This window comes from Dermacentor albipictus, chromosome 8 (assembly GCF_038994185.2).
Source record: "Dermacentor albipictus isolate Rhodes 1998 colony chromosome 8, USDA_Dalb.pri_finalv2, whole genome shotgun sequence".
Taxonomy (NCBI): Eukaryota; Metazoa; Arthropoda; class Arachnida; order Ixodida; family Ixodidae; genus Dermacentor; species Dermacentor albipictus.
The window spans coordinates 13642426-13661195 of NC_091828.1; the positions used below are offsets into that span (position 1 = coordinate 13642426).

The following is an 18770-nucleotide window of genomic DNA, read 5'->3' on the forward strand; positions in this document are numbered from 1 at the left end:
ACTTAAGTCCACAACCCAAGCCACGTGCTCTCCCATCGATGGCGTCATTATCATCATCATCATCATCAGCCTGGTTACGCCCACTGCAGGGCAAAGGCCTCTCCCATATTTCTCCAACAACCCCGGTCATGTACTAATTGTGGCCATGCCGTCCCTGCAAATTTCTTAATCTCATCCGCCCACCTAACTTTCTGCCGTCCCCTGCTACGCTTCCCTTCCCTTGGAATCCAGTCCGTAACCCTTAATGGCCATCGGTTATCTTCCCTCCTCATTACATGTCCTGCCCATGCCCATTTCTTTTTCTTGATTTCAACTAAGATGTCATTAACTCGCGTTTGTTCCCTCACCCAATCTGCTCTTTTCTTATCCCTTAACGTTACACCTATCATTCTTCTTTCCATAGCTCGTTGCGTCGTCCTCAATTTGAGTAGAACCCTTTTCGTAAGCCTCCAGGTTTCTGCCCCGTAGGTGAGTACTGGTAAGACACAGCTATTATACACTTTTCTTTTGAGGGATAATGGCAACCTGCTGTTCATGATCTGAGAATGCCTGCCAAACGCACCCCAGCCCATTCTTATTCTTCTGATTATTTCTGTCTCATGATCCGGATCCGCAGTCACTACCTGCCCTAAGTAGATGTATTCCCTTACGACTTCCAGTGCCTCGCTGCCTATTGTGAACTGCTGTTCTCTTCCGAGACTGTTAAACATTACTTTAGTTTTCTGCAGATTAATTTTTAGACCCACTCTTCTGCTTTGGCTCTCCAGGTCAGTGAGCATGCATTGCAGTTGGTCCCCTGAGTTACTAAGCAAGGCAATATCATCAGCGAATCGCAAGTTACTAAGGTATTCTCCATTAACTTTTATCCCCATTTCTTCCCAATCCAGGTCTCTGAATACCTCCTGTAAACACGCTGTGAATAGCATTGGAGAGATCGTATCTCCCTGCCTGACGCCTTTCTTTATTGGGATTTTGTTGCTTTCTTTATGGAGGACTATGGTGGCTGTGGAGCCGCTATAGATATTTTTCAGTATTTTTACATATGGCTCGTCTACACCCTGATTCCGTAATGCCTCCATGACTGCTGAGGTTTCGACAGAATCAAATGCTTTCTCGTAATCAATGAAAGCTATATATAAGGGTTGGTTGTATTCCGCACATTTCTCTATCACCTGATTGATAGTGTGAATATGATCTATTGTTGAGTAGCCTTTACGGAATCCTGCCTGGTCCTTTGCTTGACAGAAGTCTAAGGTGTTCCTGATTCTATTTGCGATTACCTTAGTAAATAGTTTGTAGGCAACGGACAGTAAGCTGATCGGTCTATAATTTTTCAAGTCTTTGGCGTCCCCTTTCTTATGGATGAGGATTATGTTAGCGTTTTTCCAAGATTGCGGTACGCTCGACGTTATGAGGCATTGCGTATACAGGGTGGCCAGTTTCTCTAGAACAATCTGCCCACCATCCTTCAGTAAATCTGCTGTTACCTGATCCTCCCCAGCTGCCTTCCCCGTTTGCATATCTCCCAAGGCTTTCTTTACTTCTTCCGGCGTTACGTGTGGAATTTCGAATTCCTCTAGACTATTTTCTCTTTCATTATTGTCGTGGGTGGCACTGGTACTGTATAAATCTCTATAGAACTCCTCAGCCACTTGTACTATCTCATCCATATTAGTAATGATATTGCCGGCTTTGTCTCTTAACGCATACATCTGATTCTTGCCAATTCCTAGTTTATTCTTCACTGTTTTTAGGCTTCCTCCGTTCCTGAGAGCATGTTCAATTCTAGCCATATTATACTTCCTTATGTCAGCTGTCTTACGCTTGTTGATTAACTTCGAGAGTTCTGCCAGTTCTATTCTAGCTGTAGGGTTAGAGGCTTTCATACACTGGCGTTTCTTGATGAGATCTTTACTGGTATCGATAGTTAGTGGTAGTGGTAGTTAGTTCGATAGTTAGTTCGATAGTTAGTTCGATAGTGGTATCGAATGGTAGCGATAGTTTACTGGTATCCTGCCTAACGGAGTTACCACCGACTTCCATTGCACACTCCTTAATGATGTCCACAAGATTGTCGTTCATTGCTTCAACACTATGGTCCTCTTCCTGAGTTAAAGCCGAATACCTGTTCTGAAGCTTGATCTGGAATTCCTCTATTTTCCCTCTTACCGCTAACTCATTGATCGGCTTCTTATGTACCAGTTTCTTCCGTTCCCTTCTCAGGTCTAGGCTAATTCGAGTTCTTACCATCCTGTGGTCACTGCAGCGCACCTTGCCGAGCACGTCCACATCTTGTATGATGCCAGGGTTAGCGCAGAGTATGAAGTCTATTTCATTTCTAGTCTCGCCGTTCGGGCCCCTCCACGTCCACTTTCGGCTATCCCGCTTGCGAAAGAAGGTATTCATTATCCTCATATTATTCTGTTCCGCAAACTCTACTAATAACTCCCCCCTGATATTCCTAGTGCCTATGCCATATTCCCCCACTGCCTTGTCTCCAGCCTGCTTTTTGCCTACCTTGGCATTAAAGTCACCCATTAGTATAGTGTATTTAGTTTTCACTCTACCCATCGCCAATTCCACGTCTTCATAGAAGCTTTCGACTTCCTGGTCATCATGACTGGATGTAGGGGCGTAGACCTGTACAATCTTCATTTTGTACCTCTTATTAAGTTTCACAACAAGACCTGCCACCCTCTCGTTAATGCTATAGAATTCCTGTCTGTTACCAGCTATATTCTTATTAATCAGGAATCCGACGCCTAGTTCCCTTCTCTCTGCTAAGCCCCGGTAGCACAGGACGTGCCCGCTTTTTAGGACTCTATATGCTTCTTTTGGCCTCCTAACTTCACTGAGCCCTATTATATCCCATTTACTGCCTTCTAATTCCTCCAATAGCACTGCTAGACTCGCCTCACTAGATAACGTTCTAGCGTTAAACGTTGCCAGGTTCATATTCCAATGGCGGCCTGTCCGGAGCCAGTGATTCTTAGCACCCTCTGCAGCGTCGCAGGTCTGACCGCCGCCGTGGTCAGTTGCTTCGCAGCTGCTGGGGACTGAGGGCCGGGGTTTGATTGTGTTGTTCATATAGAAGGTTGTGGCCAAGTACTGCACCAGGGTGGCCAATCCTGCTCTGGTGAGGGAGTGCGTTACCGGTTCTGGTCACCGGGATCAGGCCACACTCCAGGCCTGTTTATGCAATTTTATCAACACGCGGATTTTTTTTTTTTAATCCGGTGCAAAATTGCCGGCACCGGGATTCGAACCACGGACCTCTTGCACGCGAGGCAGGTGTTCTACCTCTACGCCACCGGTGCACCGCTGTCATTATCAGTGCGCAGGCAAAAAACGCAAAACCCTGTAAGCTAATGTTACACTATGAGGCAGCTTAAAAATTCAAATTCACTGTCATGCAGATTTATCGATGGCATGCTTACACAACGCGACCATTTTTTTCTGATATAGAAGGCCTCAATAATCTCCCTCGTAGTCTGATTTTTGTGCGTGGAAAGTACTGTGGTGTTTTTATATATTGAAGTGCACCCATGCTCAGAGCAATGCCGCGCGACATGCGAGTAAGCGTTACCCGTTAGCGAGCGCCTATGCTCAGACAATCTAATATTTAGGCAACGACCTGTTTGACCTATGTATACGTGACCGCAGGAAAATGGAAGCTCGTAAACAACTCCCATTCTACAGTGCACAAATGGGGAAGTATGCTTAACAGTACAGCCTTTCCCAGCATGAGTGGAGGCAGCCTGAGCCAATTTCCTATCGATCTTACCACAAGTTTTGATATTCTCATTAGGGCAGAAAAACAACCTTTACATCAAACCTGCCTGCTACATTTCTGAGGCTGTGTGATAGTTTATGCACATATGGAATGACAACCAGTTTTTTCTTCTTGTTGGCAGGCTCTGGTTTGTTCATTCTTGTGGGTGCTCCTAATTTTACATGCTTAACAAGCTTCTGTACAGTCACGCGAATAGCATTCTCTCGAAAACCTGCCGCTCTCAAATGCTCCAGTTGTCTTAAGAAACTTTTAGACGTCTGGTGAAAACACGATTTCGAAAGTGCAGGAAACAAAACCGGAAAAGCAATGCCATTTTTTACCACCTTGGAATGTGGTGAGTGAATATTTAAAATTGGTTTTTCTGACCTTGGGCAATGCATCCAGTACACATGCGTATCATTTAGTTTGAGCATTGTATCTAAAAATTGTAGCTCGTTCTTATCTGGCACTTCATGTGTAAAAACTAACCCTGAGCCACATTTGTGAAATACTTGAAGTACATTATGAATGGTTTGTTGGAAATTAGTACCCTTCACAAAGATCAGAAAATCGTCAATATATCTTAGCACTTTGAATGTTTGGTCATCTAGGTTACTTTCTATATTTTTGTCTACGCTACCTAGGAAAATGTTAGTACCGGTGCAACCTTGGAGCCAATGCAAATGCCAGATTTTTGTCGGTATAAATTTCCTTTCCATTCAACAACAGTTGAAGCTAAGTAAAAGGAGAGAATCTCAAGAAAACTGCTGACAGATACACCACAGCTGCTAGAAAATTTAAGCTCATCATTGTCCTCGGTGATGCACAGTTTGACGCTTATCATTAGTTCGTCATGTGGAATGTTATAGTACAGGTCTTGAACATCGATGCTAAATATATTACAATCACCGGGATTAGATTGAATGAGGAAGCTGATGAGATCATTCGAATTTTTTACCACAAACGGATCTCTGATCACCCATGATTGCAAGTGCCTTTGTAAGTATTCTGAGACAACCCGCTGCCATGTATCCTTTTCTGTGACTTGCTCGAAGTGGAATGTCAGGTTTGTGGGTCTTTGCTGCGAGGAAAATATCCAAATTAAGACTTTTTGCCTGTTTTACTGATGAAGCTAGTTGCTCAAGGTTGTGGTTGTGCAGCAGCGACAGTGCGCGCTCCTTAACTTGAGCGGGCTTTAGATCTACTGCTCTGAAATTCTTTCCTATTGCATCTTGCGCTTTTTTGCAGAAGATATTCTCTGGTACTGCAACAAACAACCCTTCCTTATCAGAGGTCAGAATGTGAAGGTTTCAACTCACAGCATAGTCTACACAATTGTTTACAGTCTTAATCTTCGAGCACTTCTCTCCTGATCGTCCCAGCACATCCACACACTCTGCTATGAAGTGTGGTCTTTCTTCGTCGGATCCTCGGTAGGTGACTGTCCTAGCCATAGTAACCTTCTCCGCCGGGGTGAGGCTTGGCTTGTGGGGCGAATTTCGGGCCAAGACCAAGGGTTCTTCTGTGCTGTTCTGGTATAGTCTCGTTGCCAAGAACCAACACTTTTGCTTCGGGCATCTTCTTCTTTTGTGGTTTTGGAAGGATAGGCCAGGCGCTGTTCCACGTCCAATCGGCTATATGATAGGATGTCTTATGCCACTCCAGGAAATCCCTTCTGCTCTTGCCTTTGTCTTTTCCCTGCCAGCAGGCTGTATGGAGACAATCTTTGAGGTACCGAGCTTGATTCATCCATTCCGTGCATAAAAATCAGACCACAAGGGAGATTATTGAAGCCTACTATATCAGAAAAAAAGGGTCGCATTGTGTAAGCATGCCATCGTTAAATTTGCATGACTATGAATTAAAATTTTTAAGCTGCCTCATAGTGTAACATTAGATTACAGGGTTTTGCGTTTTTTACCTGCGCACTGATAATGACTCCATCGATGGGAGAGCACGTGGCTTGGGTTGTGTACATAAGTTTGTGTATGCCTTCGAATAAAGCTAGTTGTGAGTTCAGTGCTGTCCTGTGTGTTCCTGCCTTCTGTCATCGTCTTTTTGTGCTGCCCCTTCAAGATGTTCAACAGTTCCTATGTCGTGAACTGCGGCGCTTAGCTTCCCTCTTAAGTGGGTAAAGGATGCTGACGCATGGGAGACAACGAGCAACGATGCGGGGAATGTGAACGATGTGCAAGTAATGGGTGCTCGGCTGGTGGCCTGCTTGACTGCTGATTAAAATAAGCGTCATGGAAAGGTTGTGCGTCGGTGTAGGGAGGTGCCGGCATAAAGCCATTAGAGTGCAGCATGTGTCGGTGGCAGAATCATGCAACATGTCCGGGTATACCGCAGGCATAACATATGGGTCTGTTGTTCTGCATGCGCCCAAGATTTACAAAGGCTTACAAATAATTACAAAGTTAACTGGCAGGCCTGTTAACGGAATGATGAATATGTGTCAGCGGCCGTGGATGTATCATATCGAGTGGTTGGTGAGGAGGCTGCATGGTGACAGAGGTGTAAGTGAGGGGAGCGGCAACAGGGTGCTGCTGATTCTACAATAATAGAGCTTCAGCAACTTGCTCTTCAATAACTCGCCGGAGCATTGGGGCGAGCTGTGTAGGAGGTGGTTGCGGCAGTGTTGTTGTTGGGGCAGCTCAGCAAAGGGTAGTTGAGAAAGCTGAGCCACAGTGGCAGAAATATGGAAAATATTTTGAGATCCGTGACATCACAGTCTCTTAACAAAACCTTAGCAAGTCTCATTTCATGAATTTCATAACAAAACGTTAGCACTGGTGCTAAGGTTTTGGCATGAAATGAGACTTTGACCTTCATCTCCTCCTTTATTAATTGACCAGTTACAGCAGAACTGAAGAAAATTAAGTTATAAAGGTACTGTTTACCACTTTGAGCTGATTTAATGTTTCCTTTAATACCCGATGAGGCTTGAGTGTCAGACTTTGTTTGGACAGTCATCAAGCTTGCCTTTGAAGAAATTGATATGCTTCACAAGCAGTGCAGTTGTCAGGATAGTAAACCACCGAGATATTTGGACACATCTGTAAAATTCAAAGCAGCATGTTTTAGCCAGCTGCCCACTGCCACAGTGCTGCTGCTAAGGAATGGATGTGGGAAATTTTCACCTTAGGTGATGGCATGGTCGAAAAAGCTGTTTTCTGTAGAAAAAATGTGGTGAGTGCTAATAATGTACTGCAGGTACCAGCAGACCGGTGTGCGCTGGCTGTGGGAGCTGCACAGGCAGGGCTGTGGGGGCATTGTGGGTGACGAGATGGGCCTGGGCAAGACCATCCAGACAATTGCCTTCCTGGCGGGCCTGAGGCACAGCCATCTGCGCACTCCTGGCGACAGGTAGGCTGCATCATTGCTGGGCTATGTGGACGACTGCTGTGTGGCAGTTAAAAAACAAGGCTGCCTTGCTGCGCATTACAACGTACACTTGGTTGGTGCTCTGCCGCATTGTTCCTTTCAAGCGCCACATTATTGAGTTCATTAAAAAATTTAGTTGTATTACATGCTGCGCATCTTTAGAATTACAAGTGCAGAATCATTTGAGAATTTTCAATTCGTCAGTGAGCTCAATTAAGGTACAGAATGTGGATACCGTGCAATAGCTCTCCAAAAGACATCAGCCTTATTATTGAGGGTGTCTACCAACCGTGAAAGCCGGGAATTCTCAGGGATGTTGAATAGTCTAGAAATAATACTCAGGGAAAACTCGGGGAACTTGTGCTTCTATCAGGGAAAATGTTCCGGAGCTAAAGTGACGGTAATGCTGGCTCGAGTGACAGAGAAGAATCGTAATGAATCCTATTTGACGCCGAGTCGTGCGCGCTGGAGGAGTTGCCAGTGTATAATCAACGACCGACTTTCCGGACGCCCGATAATTCACACGGCTTTGCGGCATCACCACGTGCCCCATAGAACCAATGTATAAGAACGTCTGAAATTTCGGACGCGAGAACCCTTCACCATGTCCGATGTTCCGAAATGTTTGCCATGACCACAGGTCCGAAATGGAATTAATCAAAGCCACCTTTGTCGCCGCCATTTTTATTTCCTTGCCCCCTTCGAACCGGTGCTCTCGCATGCAGTTCCGCTGGTAGCCGTAGCCACCACTGCGGCAACGCTAGGCCTAGCTGCTTCAACATTCGCTATTATGCTTGCCGTTCTGTGCCGTGTGTTTCATTGAAATAATTCGCCGCTGTCAGCAATGGCCCCAACTCCGACTTTGGGTCCTCGCGATTGGCTTCGAAGCTAGGAAAGCACGGCGCGATCCATAATGCCGGTACCCAAAAGTCAGTGTCGTCTCAATACGGCAGTGGTATGCAATGAAGCATACGCAAAAGCATTGTGGCGAAGCATAATTGATGTGGGAAGGGGCAATTGTTACGGGACACAGTATGTATTCCTTAATTATACATGCGTGCACCCGGTATTTCCTGTCAAAGTACGACCGCCGATATGCCTAATACGTGTACCGACAGGCCTTCAGAGTATTTTCAAATGTGCCTGTGGCGGTTTGAGCTCTTAAGGGCAGTAAATGACATGCATTTTTTTTCCAACTGGCCGATTTTTCGGACGTTTTCGCGGCCCCTAGGGAGTTCGAAAAATCAGACGTGGACTGTGCAACTGAGCAAGAAGATGCTTGAAATGGTCCGTGGGGCGAACAAGGGGTGGAATGAGGATTTTATTTACTTTATTTATTTTATTTACAGAATACTGCAGGCCAACTTGTGACCCAGGCAGGAGGGAATTCGTTTATAGAGTAATGCAATTAAATACGTTCAAAGAAAAGAAGGGCATATGAAATATGAAATATATTGAATCATATGAGGTACATTGAAGGATGATATAAACACATAAAAAACACATTCTCCAACCATACAATGCAAGGGATTGAATTGAAAGGAGAGAAATGTTTACAGTACCAGTTTACACGTTTTTTTTTTTTTTTCATGCTAACACGCATGAAAGTACTCATGCGGTCACACGTTTATTTGAAATGCAATTTTTGAATGGCATGTAATATGTTATTGGACAGGAATACATCGGCCGGCAGAGAGTTCCAATCATTTATTGTTCTAGGAAAGAAGGAATATATAAAGCAATTTGTACTCGCGAAGATAAAGGTTATCTTGTCGAGGTGATAATTTCTGGTAGCTCTAGCTGGTAGCGGCTGGAGACAGGGTGAATGACCAAGTTCTAGTTCCCTTTTCCAAAGGCAAAAAAGCAATGTTAGGCGTGCTACCTTTCTTCGGGATTCTAGGGTGGCAATATTATTTTCAATAATCAATTGAGAGGGGGAGTCATATCATCCATAACAATTATATATGTAGCGGACGGCGCGCCTGTTTATGATTTCCAGTTTTTTAATATTTTTTTTCGTGAATGGGTCCCAGACGACGCAAGCACATTCTAATCGCGACCTTACGAGTGTGTTGAATGCCAGTTGTTTCACGGATGGAGGAGAATGTTTCAGCTTGCGTCTCAGTAGGCCGAGTTTACGTCGAGCGGACGTGCAAACATTATCAATGTGTTGCGACTAGGTTAGACGATTGTTGATGGTAACACCCAAATATTTAAAGGAGTCTGTTTCAGAGACCGCGGATTGATTAATAGTGTATTGATACGTTAGAGGGTGTTTTTTGTTGGTAATACACATAAAAACCGTTTTTTCTTCATTGAGTTTCATTTCCCAGGTGTCGCACCAGTCAGAAATCGCAGTAAGACTTTTACTCAGGATCACTTGATCATTGGCATCTTTAATCTCTTTGTAAAGTAAGCAGTCCGCGAACAATTTAATACTCACACTATCGTCTATGCATGCTGTTATGTCGTTAATGTATACTAGGAAAAGTAGCGGTCCAAGCACGCTTCCCTGCGGCATTCCCGAATTTACGGGGAGACATCCAGAGTAATGGCCCTCAACATCGATGAATTGTCTGCGCATGCTCAAATATGCACAGATCCAGTTTACAGTGTTAGGTGGAAACCCATAGTTGTTTAGTTTTGTTATCAAACCAAAATGAGAGACCCTATCGAAGGCTTTGCTGAAATCGAGGAATATAACATCAACCTGGCCGGCTTTATCAAGAATGGAGGCAAAAGCGTAGAGGCTAGAGAGAAGCTGAGTAGTGGTATACAGCCCCTTACGAAAGCCGTGTTGGCACGGGGACAGAATACCACGTTTTTTAAGAAATTCCGTCATGTAATTTGAGATAATATGCTCTAAAAGCTTGCAAGATGTAACCATCAGTGATATAGGGCGATAGTTTGATAGTTAGGGTCGCCTTTCTTAAATACAGGCACAACACGAGCGACCCGCCAGTCTGATGAAACGATGCCACAAGATATGGACGAGCGGAAAATTACGAGAAGAAAATGTGAAAGCCACTCGGCATAGCGACGAAGAAAAGCATTAGAAATGCCGTCAGGACCGCATGTCTTTTTTGTGTTTAGATTTAAGAGCATAGAAAATATACCCTGGTATGTTATAAAATCAGAATTTACGTTTTCCACATCTTCAGCAATGACCGGAGAGCACTGATTAGACTCAGAGAAGATAGAATGGAAGTAATGATTAAATTTGGATGCCTGGTGTTGCTTATCTTGAATTATCTGACCATCAATCTTTAGGTGGTCAAGAGGTTGCCTCTTCTTATAGTTCAAATGTTGCCAAAATTTGCCAGAGTCAGTCTTAAGAAATTGGGCGAGCGTGTGGGAGCAATAAAACTGCCTACCTCTTCTATTTTGTTTAGTGAGTGTTTGTTTTAGCTCGTCGAATACTGGGACAAATTTTTTTGCCTTCGGAATCTTTTTACTTTTCTAACGAGGTGGATTATATCTCGATTGATCCAAGGATCTTTTTGGTGCACCTTCTTCATTTTACTAGGGATGAAGTTATAAATACAGAAGTGGCAAATGGATTTCAGCTTTAGCCATAGGTAGTCAACATCATCGCCAGAGAAGTCTTCCAGTGCTAGTTCAAGGTAATCGATAACGGACTCGTCATTTGCTTTAGTATAGTTTTTGACGGATTTTCATTCTTTAAGCGCGTTATTCTTTGATCTGTTCGATATGTGAAGCACACAAGCCGATGATCTTATATGCCTTCCTCAATGGTTGTTTTAACGTCTCGAAGAGATCTGCTGTGAAAACCAGATCAAGAATAGAGGAAGCAGATCCCTGCACCCGTGTTGGAACGTGAACTGCTTGGTCAAGATCGCAAGCTAACATTGTGTCGATTTGGTCCGCTAGAGTAGGTGACGAAAGTTTCTTCCAATTTATGCTGGGAAGGTTAAAATCGCCAGCCACTATTATGGTCTTTCTGCAATATTTAACAATATGTTCATGAAGTTTGGTTAGGAAATCCGACGTGGCACACGGCGGACGGTACACTGCTACAAGGTTAAACAAGAACCCATTCAAATTGATCTGTAGGAACAAACTTTCATGATTATCAATTTGTTCTAGTAACAATACAGACGTGTTTTTGCTCACAATAACGGCCACACCACCGCCACAGAAAGTTCGGTCCCTTCTGTATATATTGTAGGATCCAGGAACCAAGTCCTCGTCTTTAATTTCTTCATGGAGCCATGTTTCGGTTAATACTACTATGTGAGGGTCCTGACAAAGGAGTATAGTTTCTAGTTCTGCAGTTTTGTTAATTATACTTCGTACGTTTACGTTTAAGAGGCACAAATGCTGTGGCCGAGAAACACGTGGTTGTCAATTGCTATCCACGTTCACGCATCTAGCAGGGAGTCTAACACGTGTGCTTTTGTACTCGTCCCACACAAACGTGTAGTTGTCAATAAGTAGTTTATGATTGACAAGATAGACTATTTTTCCATTTGCCCTATCTCCCTTTGCACTCTCATACAGAAGCCGGCGCCTGCGCAGAGTGCGATGGGAATAATCATTCTCGATGAAGATACGTGTGCCTTTCAGTTTCTTAGCATTTTTTAGAATGCACTGCTTTTCATTGTAATCCTGCAGGTACAAAATAGACGGCCGATTTTTGTGATGACTATGACCAAGCTTATTAATTCTACCAACGGACGAACATTTCACCCCAAGCGTCTGTTCAAATATTTCATTTACAATTTTATTTTTTAGTTGATCTGCTGTTTCATCGGGCGCCTCAGGTATGCCGTAAACAACCAAGTTGAAAAAATGGCTGCGGTCTTCAAGGTCGACCAACATCTCAGACTGCTGAGTGACAGAACCGCGAAGTGAATCAATAGCACTATTAATGTCGTTAATTTAGTCTGCAGACTTTTTGCAGAAGTTCATCAAGTTCCACTACCCTGGCACTGACTGCAACTAAAGCAGCCTGTGATGCCGTCAACTGGGATTTCAGTTCTGCAATAGCTTGAATAATTGCATTCTGGCCTGTCGCAATATCACTTAACTTGCTCTCGATATCAGGGCCAGGATTTGACTCAACATCTCCGCAAACAAGGAGCTCGCACACAAGAAAACATTCATACATGATATGCATAAGACTGCTTGGGCATGGCATAACTACAAAAAATCTATTACTAGATTTTACAGAAGAATGCGAGTACTAGCTAACCTGAATTACAAAATGAAGATGAACGGTCAGCGTTGTTGACAACTTCATTTTGCCATGCCCACTGATCCAGGAGCATTGAAGTTCAGGCTTTATAGCTTTGGGAAGCTGTGACGTCGCTGATTGCCACGCCACGCTGATACGGACGGGTAGATAAATAGAAGAGCCAGCAAAACGGGCCGGGGAGAGATGGCATGTTGATGCGGGATCCAGGCATAGAATGGGCAGTGGTAGACCAGCAGAACCGGCACACGCTCCACCAAGAAGGAATGCCTGGATTACAAAAGGAAGACGGACGGTCAGCGTTGTTGACAACTTCATTTCGCACTGAGGAATTAACGGGAAATGAAGCATGCTGCTGCCGTTTTGAAGGAGCTTGAGCTCAAAAAACAGTGTTGGCTGATGCCGAGATGCAGGTGTCTCTCATACAAACCAAAATAAACTCTTTAAAGCAGTGAAACACAACACTGAGGCATCATGCATGGGCTGAGAGTATGTCAGGACAGTTAAGGTTGACTTACGAGCTGTTGAGAGAGAATCTCAATTATGACAAAGTTCGAGGCTCATACCACTGAGCTTGCTATCAGTTGATAGAAATAGCTCATATTCGAAAATATTTGCTTGTGTATGCATCTCCTTTTTATTCGTATTTGTGAATGTCCGACTCGATATGCTTACTAGACAGTGACAGCATCAGGCGATATGGTTTCAGCCCATCTTGACATAAAACGTAGCTCTGCATCACTCAGGGAAATTTGCAAAGGCACTCAGGGAAAATCTGGGAAACTCAGGGAATTTGGAAATGTCAGCTTGGTAGACAGCTTTGTTATATCGAAATTTCATTGTATTGAAATCCAACCTTTTATGCAAAAAAATACAGTCGCTGATGGATTTTTCTTACATGGAAAAAGGCTGCATAATTTTCCAGATTATCAGGCAATCAAAAGAAAGCAAATTTGAATGAGAAAACAACTTTTTTTGATGACTTTGGAAGTTGGCGACGAATGATACGGTTTCATGCCACGTTGATGATATCATCACATTGGCGGTACGAATTAAGCGAAACCAGCCATGCTTTGGCATTCACTCCACCCACGCTGCTGATAGCGTTGCCTGCACTGGGTCGCTGAAGACAGCTTACATGATGCCATGCCATCTAGGCACGTCCACTTTTTGCACACAAGCCAGATTATCTTTAAAGCAGGGTGCGTGGCTGAGTATGCACTCAGCCGTGCTTACTCAGGTTCTGTTCTAGTGGTTGATGTCATAAACGCGAGGATGCCTTGTAATTCACTTTCACTTTATTTTCTTAGAGACCTCACTTGGGGTTCATAAGGGGTGGGTCAGAAAAAATATTAAATACAAAGAATATCAGATGAATACTATTACAAGGTGTAATGCGAGGCAATTACTTCTATGAAGGCAGATGAGCTGGGCTTAGAAATGATGTGCTCAAGGCCGTTCCAGTCTTTGGCTGTTCGAGCGAAAAAAAGAGAGTCCCGACAGACTGCCTGAGCACTTATCTGCGGACTGTCGAGTAAGACGTCCGAGCTGGAGAGGTGCCGGGCTGCTGGGTTCATTGTCACTGCATGTCATTGCCGAAGATCAAAACAGACTCAGGGCCGCATCTATGGAGGCCCCAGCTATGAGAACTCAGGCCGCCGGCCACAACTTTGCCTGATGTCCAATACATGTGCCGCTCGTCTCGCCGGTTCAACAACTCTGCCCGCTTGCCGCGGTTCACCCGACGCTCTCCCTCTCTCTCCTTCTCTCTCTCTGGCCAAGCGCCGGCTGTCACGTGAAGAACCGGTCCGGAGGTCCGCAGGATCTAGGGACAGCGTTCCCTGCAGCCGGGTACGCCACGGCGGGATCTCTTGGCGGTGGTGTGGTGGCGCATAGGAATACATGCACTTTGTGACGTCCACAATTGTCGAAAATGAGACCTGTGAATCAGACGCGACGGCTATTTATACGCGACTCATTGAACCATTCAGCTTGATCGCTGGTGCTCACATAGGTGTTTGAATGTACACCAATATTCGTGTTGTGCAAGCCTCGGCAACAACATAAAGAGCAGGTAGAACCAGTGGTAACATTCGAGAAGCCTCCGATATGGAAAACTGCATCTTTCGCTGAACGATTCTTTTTTAACATTTGTTAGCCAGTGAAATACAATCACTGGAAGAACATAAACAAGTACCCGTGTCAATATGGAATCTACACTCTCGCTGCTTTCTTTCTTTCTGCTAAAGGTTGGCTGGTTTCATAATGAAAGGCAGCCAACAAAAATGAGTTAGAACAGAGGGGCAGAATTGTAATCATAGAAGGCTCACTATAGCTCATAGCTTGCGAAGGATTGCATGAATCGCGCAGATGTGCAATTTCTTTATTGTCATACTAGCTGACGGAGGGTGTGCTCAAACATGATTGCACGCGGCCATGAATAGCATAGCCCTTGAAGATTTCGCGAGCACATTTTGTCAGAGCACCCAGCTATCGCTGGAAAGTTGTTTGTCACCTACTGAGCAATGCGACTTAAGAGCCAACGAAAATGCATTGGCATATTTTTTTTCATACGTTTGTAATGCCATGGCAAATGACCTTAACTCACAGTACAGCAGCAACATTACCTTGATAATTTCTTGCTCAAGGCCATCACTCAGCCATTTAAATTGAGCTGCACCTTGTGGAAAATGTCAGAACGGGCAAGTCTGATTGCAAAATGCTCATAGATTATTGTCTCATTACTGCTGCTTTCACCATGGTGTGTGTGTGTGTGTGTGTGCACGCAGCTTCGTGGGTCTGGGCCCTGTCCTGCTGGTGTGCCCGACCACTGTGATGCATCAGTGGGTACGCGAGTTCCACTGCTGGTGCCCCCCACTGCGTGTTGCCATCCTGCACGAGTCGGGGTCCTTTGCTGGAACCAAGGTCAGCTCTTACTCTTTTGTTACCACACCTATTCAAATCAATCACCAGTGATCGATTCTTTAGATCAACGATTTCAACATGTTGCAGCACCGCTGTAAAGCTGCCTGTTTTCCTCAATTTCCCCAAAATTTTAAACTACAGCTTAACAAGACTAACATGCTCTAAACTTGAATATGCATCTGCAATATGGGATCTCACTCGCGTTAATCTTATTACGTTACTTGAACTAGCAAAAAAAAAGCTCTACTCGTTTCATCATAATTATGACCACATTGCGAGTATAATCTCAGTGAAAACTAACCTAGCGGTTATTCCAATAGCTAACCGTCGTAAAGTCACCCATCTTTCGCTGTTTCGAAAAAATTTTCCGTCACATTGTCTTCATCACATGTTCACTTCATACTACGGTCTCAGTACATTTCAAATGGCGTCAACCATCACAGTAAGGTACGAATTGATTCATGTTACATGAAGTCTTTCAGTTTTTCATTTCTCGTACATCTTAGGAATGTAACTACCTTCCGTTAAGTATCGTAGCGGTCACTGATAACAAACTTTTTGCAAAACTGTAGCTAACATTGTATAATAATGATCATAATCATAATCATCAGCCTGGTTACGCCCACTGCAGGGCAAAGGCCTCTCCCACACTTCTTCAACTACCCTGGTCTTGTGCTAATTGTGGCCACATTGTCCCTGCAAACTTCTTAATCTCATCCGTCCACATAACTTTCTGCCGCCCCCTGCTGCGCTTCCCTTCTCTTGGAATCCAGTCCGTAACCCTTAATGACCATCTGTTATCTTCTCTCCTCATGCCCTGCCCATGCCCATTTCCTTTTCTTGATTTCAACTAAGATGTCATTAACTCGCGTTTGTTCCCTAACCCAATCTGCTCTTTTCTTATCCCTTAACGTTACAGCCATCATTCTTCTTTTCATAGCTCGTTGCATTGTCCTCAATTTAAGTAGAACCCTTTTCGTAAGACTCCACGTTTCTGCTCCATAGGTGAGTACTGGTAATACACAGCTGTTATACGCTTTTCTTTTTAGGGATAATGGCAACCTGCTGTTCAGGATCTGAGAATGCCTGCCATGCGCACCCTAGCCCATTGTTATTCTTTTGATTATTTCAGTCTCATGATCCGGACCCGCGGTCACTACCTGTCCTAAGTAGATGTATTCACTTACCACTTCCAGTGCGTTGCCACCTATCGTAAACTGCTGTTCTCTTCCGAGACTGTTAAACATTACTTTAGTTTACTGTAGATTAATTTTTAGACCCACTCTTCTGCTTTGCCTCTCCAGGTCGGTGAGCATGCATTGCAATTGGTCCCCGAGTTACTAAGCAAGGCAATATCATCAGCGAATCACAATTTACTAAGGTATTCTCCATTAACTTTTATCCCCAATTCTTCCCAATCCAGGTCTCTGAATACTTCCTTCAGGAGAACATTCATTTGGGCTAGATGGTGCATACTTGAATTAGGAAGAAACAGCGCCAACTAAGACGATCACAAGAGGGGAGAACGACACGGGACAAGCGCCATGTCCTGTGTCGTTCTCCCCTCTTGTGATCGTCTTAGTTGGCGCTGTTCCTTCCTAATTCACGAATACCTCCTGTAAACACGCTGTGAATAGCATTGGAGAGATTGTATCTCCCTGCCTGACGCCTTTCTTTATTGGGATTTCGTTGCTTGCTTTACGGAGGACTACGGTGGGTGTGGAGCCGCTATAGATATCTTTCAGTATTTTTACATACGGTTCGTCTACACCCTGATTCCGTAATGCCTCCATGACTGCTGAGGTTTCGACTGAATCAAATGCTTTCTCGTAATCAATGAAAGCTATAGTATATAAGGCTTGGTTATATTCCGCACATTTCTCTATCACCTGATTGATAGTGTGAATATGGTTTATTGTTGAGTAGCCTTTACGGAATCCTGCCTGGTCCTTTGGTTGACAGAAGTCTAAGGTATTCCTGATTCTATTTGCGATTACCTTAGTGAATAGTTTGTAGGCAGCGGACGGTAAGCTTATCGGTCTGTCATTTTTCAAGTCTTTGGCATACCCTTTCTTATGGATTAGGATTATGTTAACGTTCTTCCAAGATTCCGGTACGCTCGAAGTCATGAGGCATTACGTATACAGAGTGGCCAGTTTTTCTAGAACAATCTGCCCACCATCCTTCAACAAATCTGCTGTTACCTGATCCTGCCCAGCTGCCTTCCCCCTTGGGATAGCTCCCAAAGCTTTCTTTACTTCTTCCGGCGTTACTTGTGGGATTTCAAATTCCTCTAGACTATTCTCTCTTCCAATATCATCGTGGTTGCCACTGGTACTGTATAAATCTCTATAGAACTCCTCAGCCACTTGAACTATTTCATCCATATTAGTAATGATATTGCCGGCTTTGTCTCTTAACGCATACATCTGATTCTTGCTTATTCCTAATTTCTTGTTCACTGCTTTTAGGCTTCCTCCGTTCCTGAGAGCATGTTCAATTCTATCCATATTATACTTCCTTATGTCAGCTGTCTTACGCTTGTTGATTAACTTCAAAAGTTCAGCCGGTTCTGTTCTAGCTGTAGGGTTAGATGCTTTCATACATTGCCGTTTCTTGATGAGATCTTTCGTCTCCTGTGATAGTTTGCTGGTATCCTGCCTAACGGAGTTACCACCGACTTCCATTGCACACTCCTCAATGATGCCCACAAGATTGTCGTTCATTGCTTCAACACTAAGGTCCTCTTCCCGAGTTAAAGCTGAATACCTGTTCTGTAGCTTGATCCGGAATTCCTCTATTTTCCCTCTTAATGCTAACTCATTGATCGGCTTCTTATGTACCAGTTTCTCCTGTTTGTGTTTGTAGCATTCAGTTTGTAACATTGTATAATCAAGGTAATAATCATATTACCAGAACTCGCTGCACTTGTTTGTTTGTTTGTTTACATAACTCTACTTCTTTGTAACCACTCCCTTCTTTTATGCCATTTGGCCATTAGGGCATTTCAAGTAAAAACTAATATGAGCAGTGACTGCGAGAGATTGAGTCGACATGAAGTAGCATTTGCTCAAAATTGCATTGGGTGCATTTGATCGTTTTAAAATTTTTTGCATCTTCATGTAACAAATTGTGTTGAGTTAGCATGTGATGCCTTGTGGGAATGCCCGTCAAGCTGATTTGCAAAGAGCAGATGACAGAGTTTGTGCATTAGCAAGTTTGCTAATTATTTCGGTTCCGGTCATCATGGCTCTAACGAATTGAAAAGAAACAATTTGGCACTAAACATGCTACTTCTCGAGTTGTTATAAAATGCCTGTAAATGCAAGTAAGCTTGTATGTAAAATTCTAGCAGTTCCGCTGGGTACGGTACAATACTGTAGGCTGCTGCTTTCCTGATAGTGCTCACAGCTCTCTATCTGGTAAACTCGCAAACATTTCATGTTGAGGCACATAGTTCAAAAGGACCTGTTG

General features: G+C 43.9%; 1 protein-coding gene across 4 annotated transcripts in view; it reads left to right on the forward strand.

The window, feature by feature from the left end:
- The window catches only part of LOC139048620 (DNA excision repair protein ERCC-6-like), a 374291-nt gene that overhangs the window by 145782 nt on the left and 209739 nt on the right, over nt 1-18770 (forward strand). For 3 of the 4 annotated variants that reach the window (XM_070523067.1, XM_070523070.1, XM_070523069.1), the window contains exons 8-10: nt 6986-7138; nt 14153-14251; nt 15161-15296. In XM_070523067.1, the coding sequence (XP_070379168.1) occupies nt 6986-7138; nt 14153-14251; nt 15161-15296 (388 nt within the window). The remainder of the gene's footprint in view (nt 1-6985; nt 7139-14152; nt 14252-15160; nt 15297-18770) is intronic. The other variant, XM_070523068.1, reaches the window with a different exon arrangement.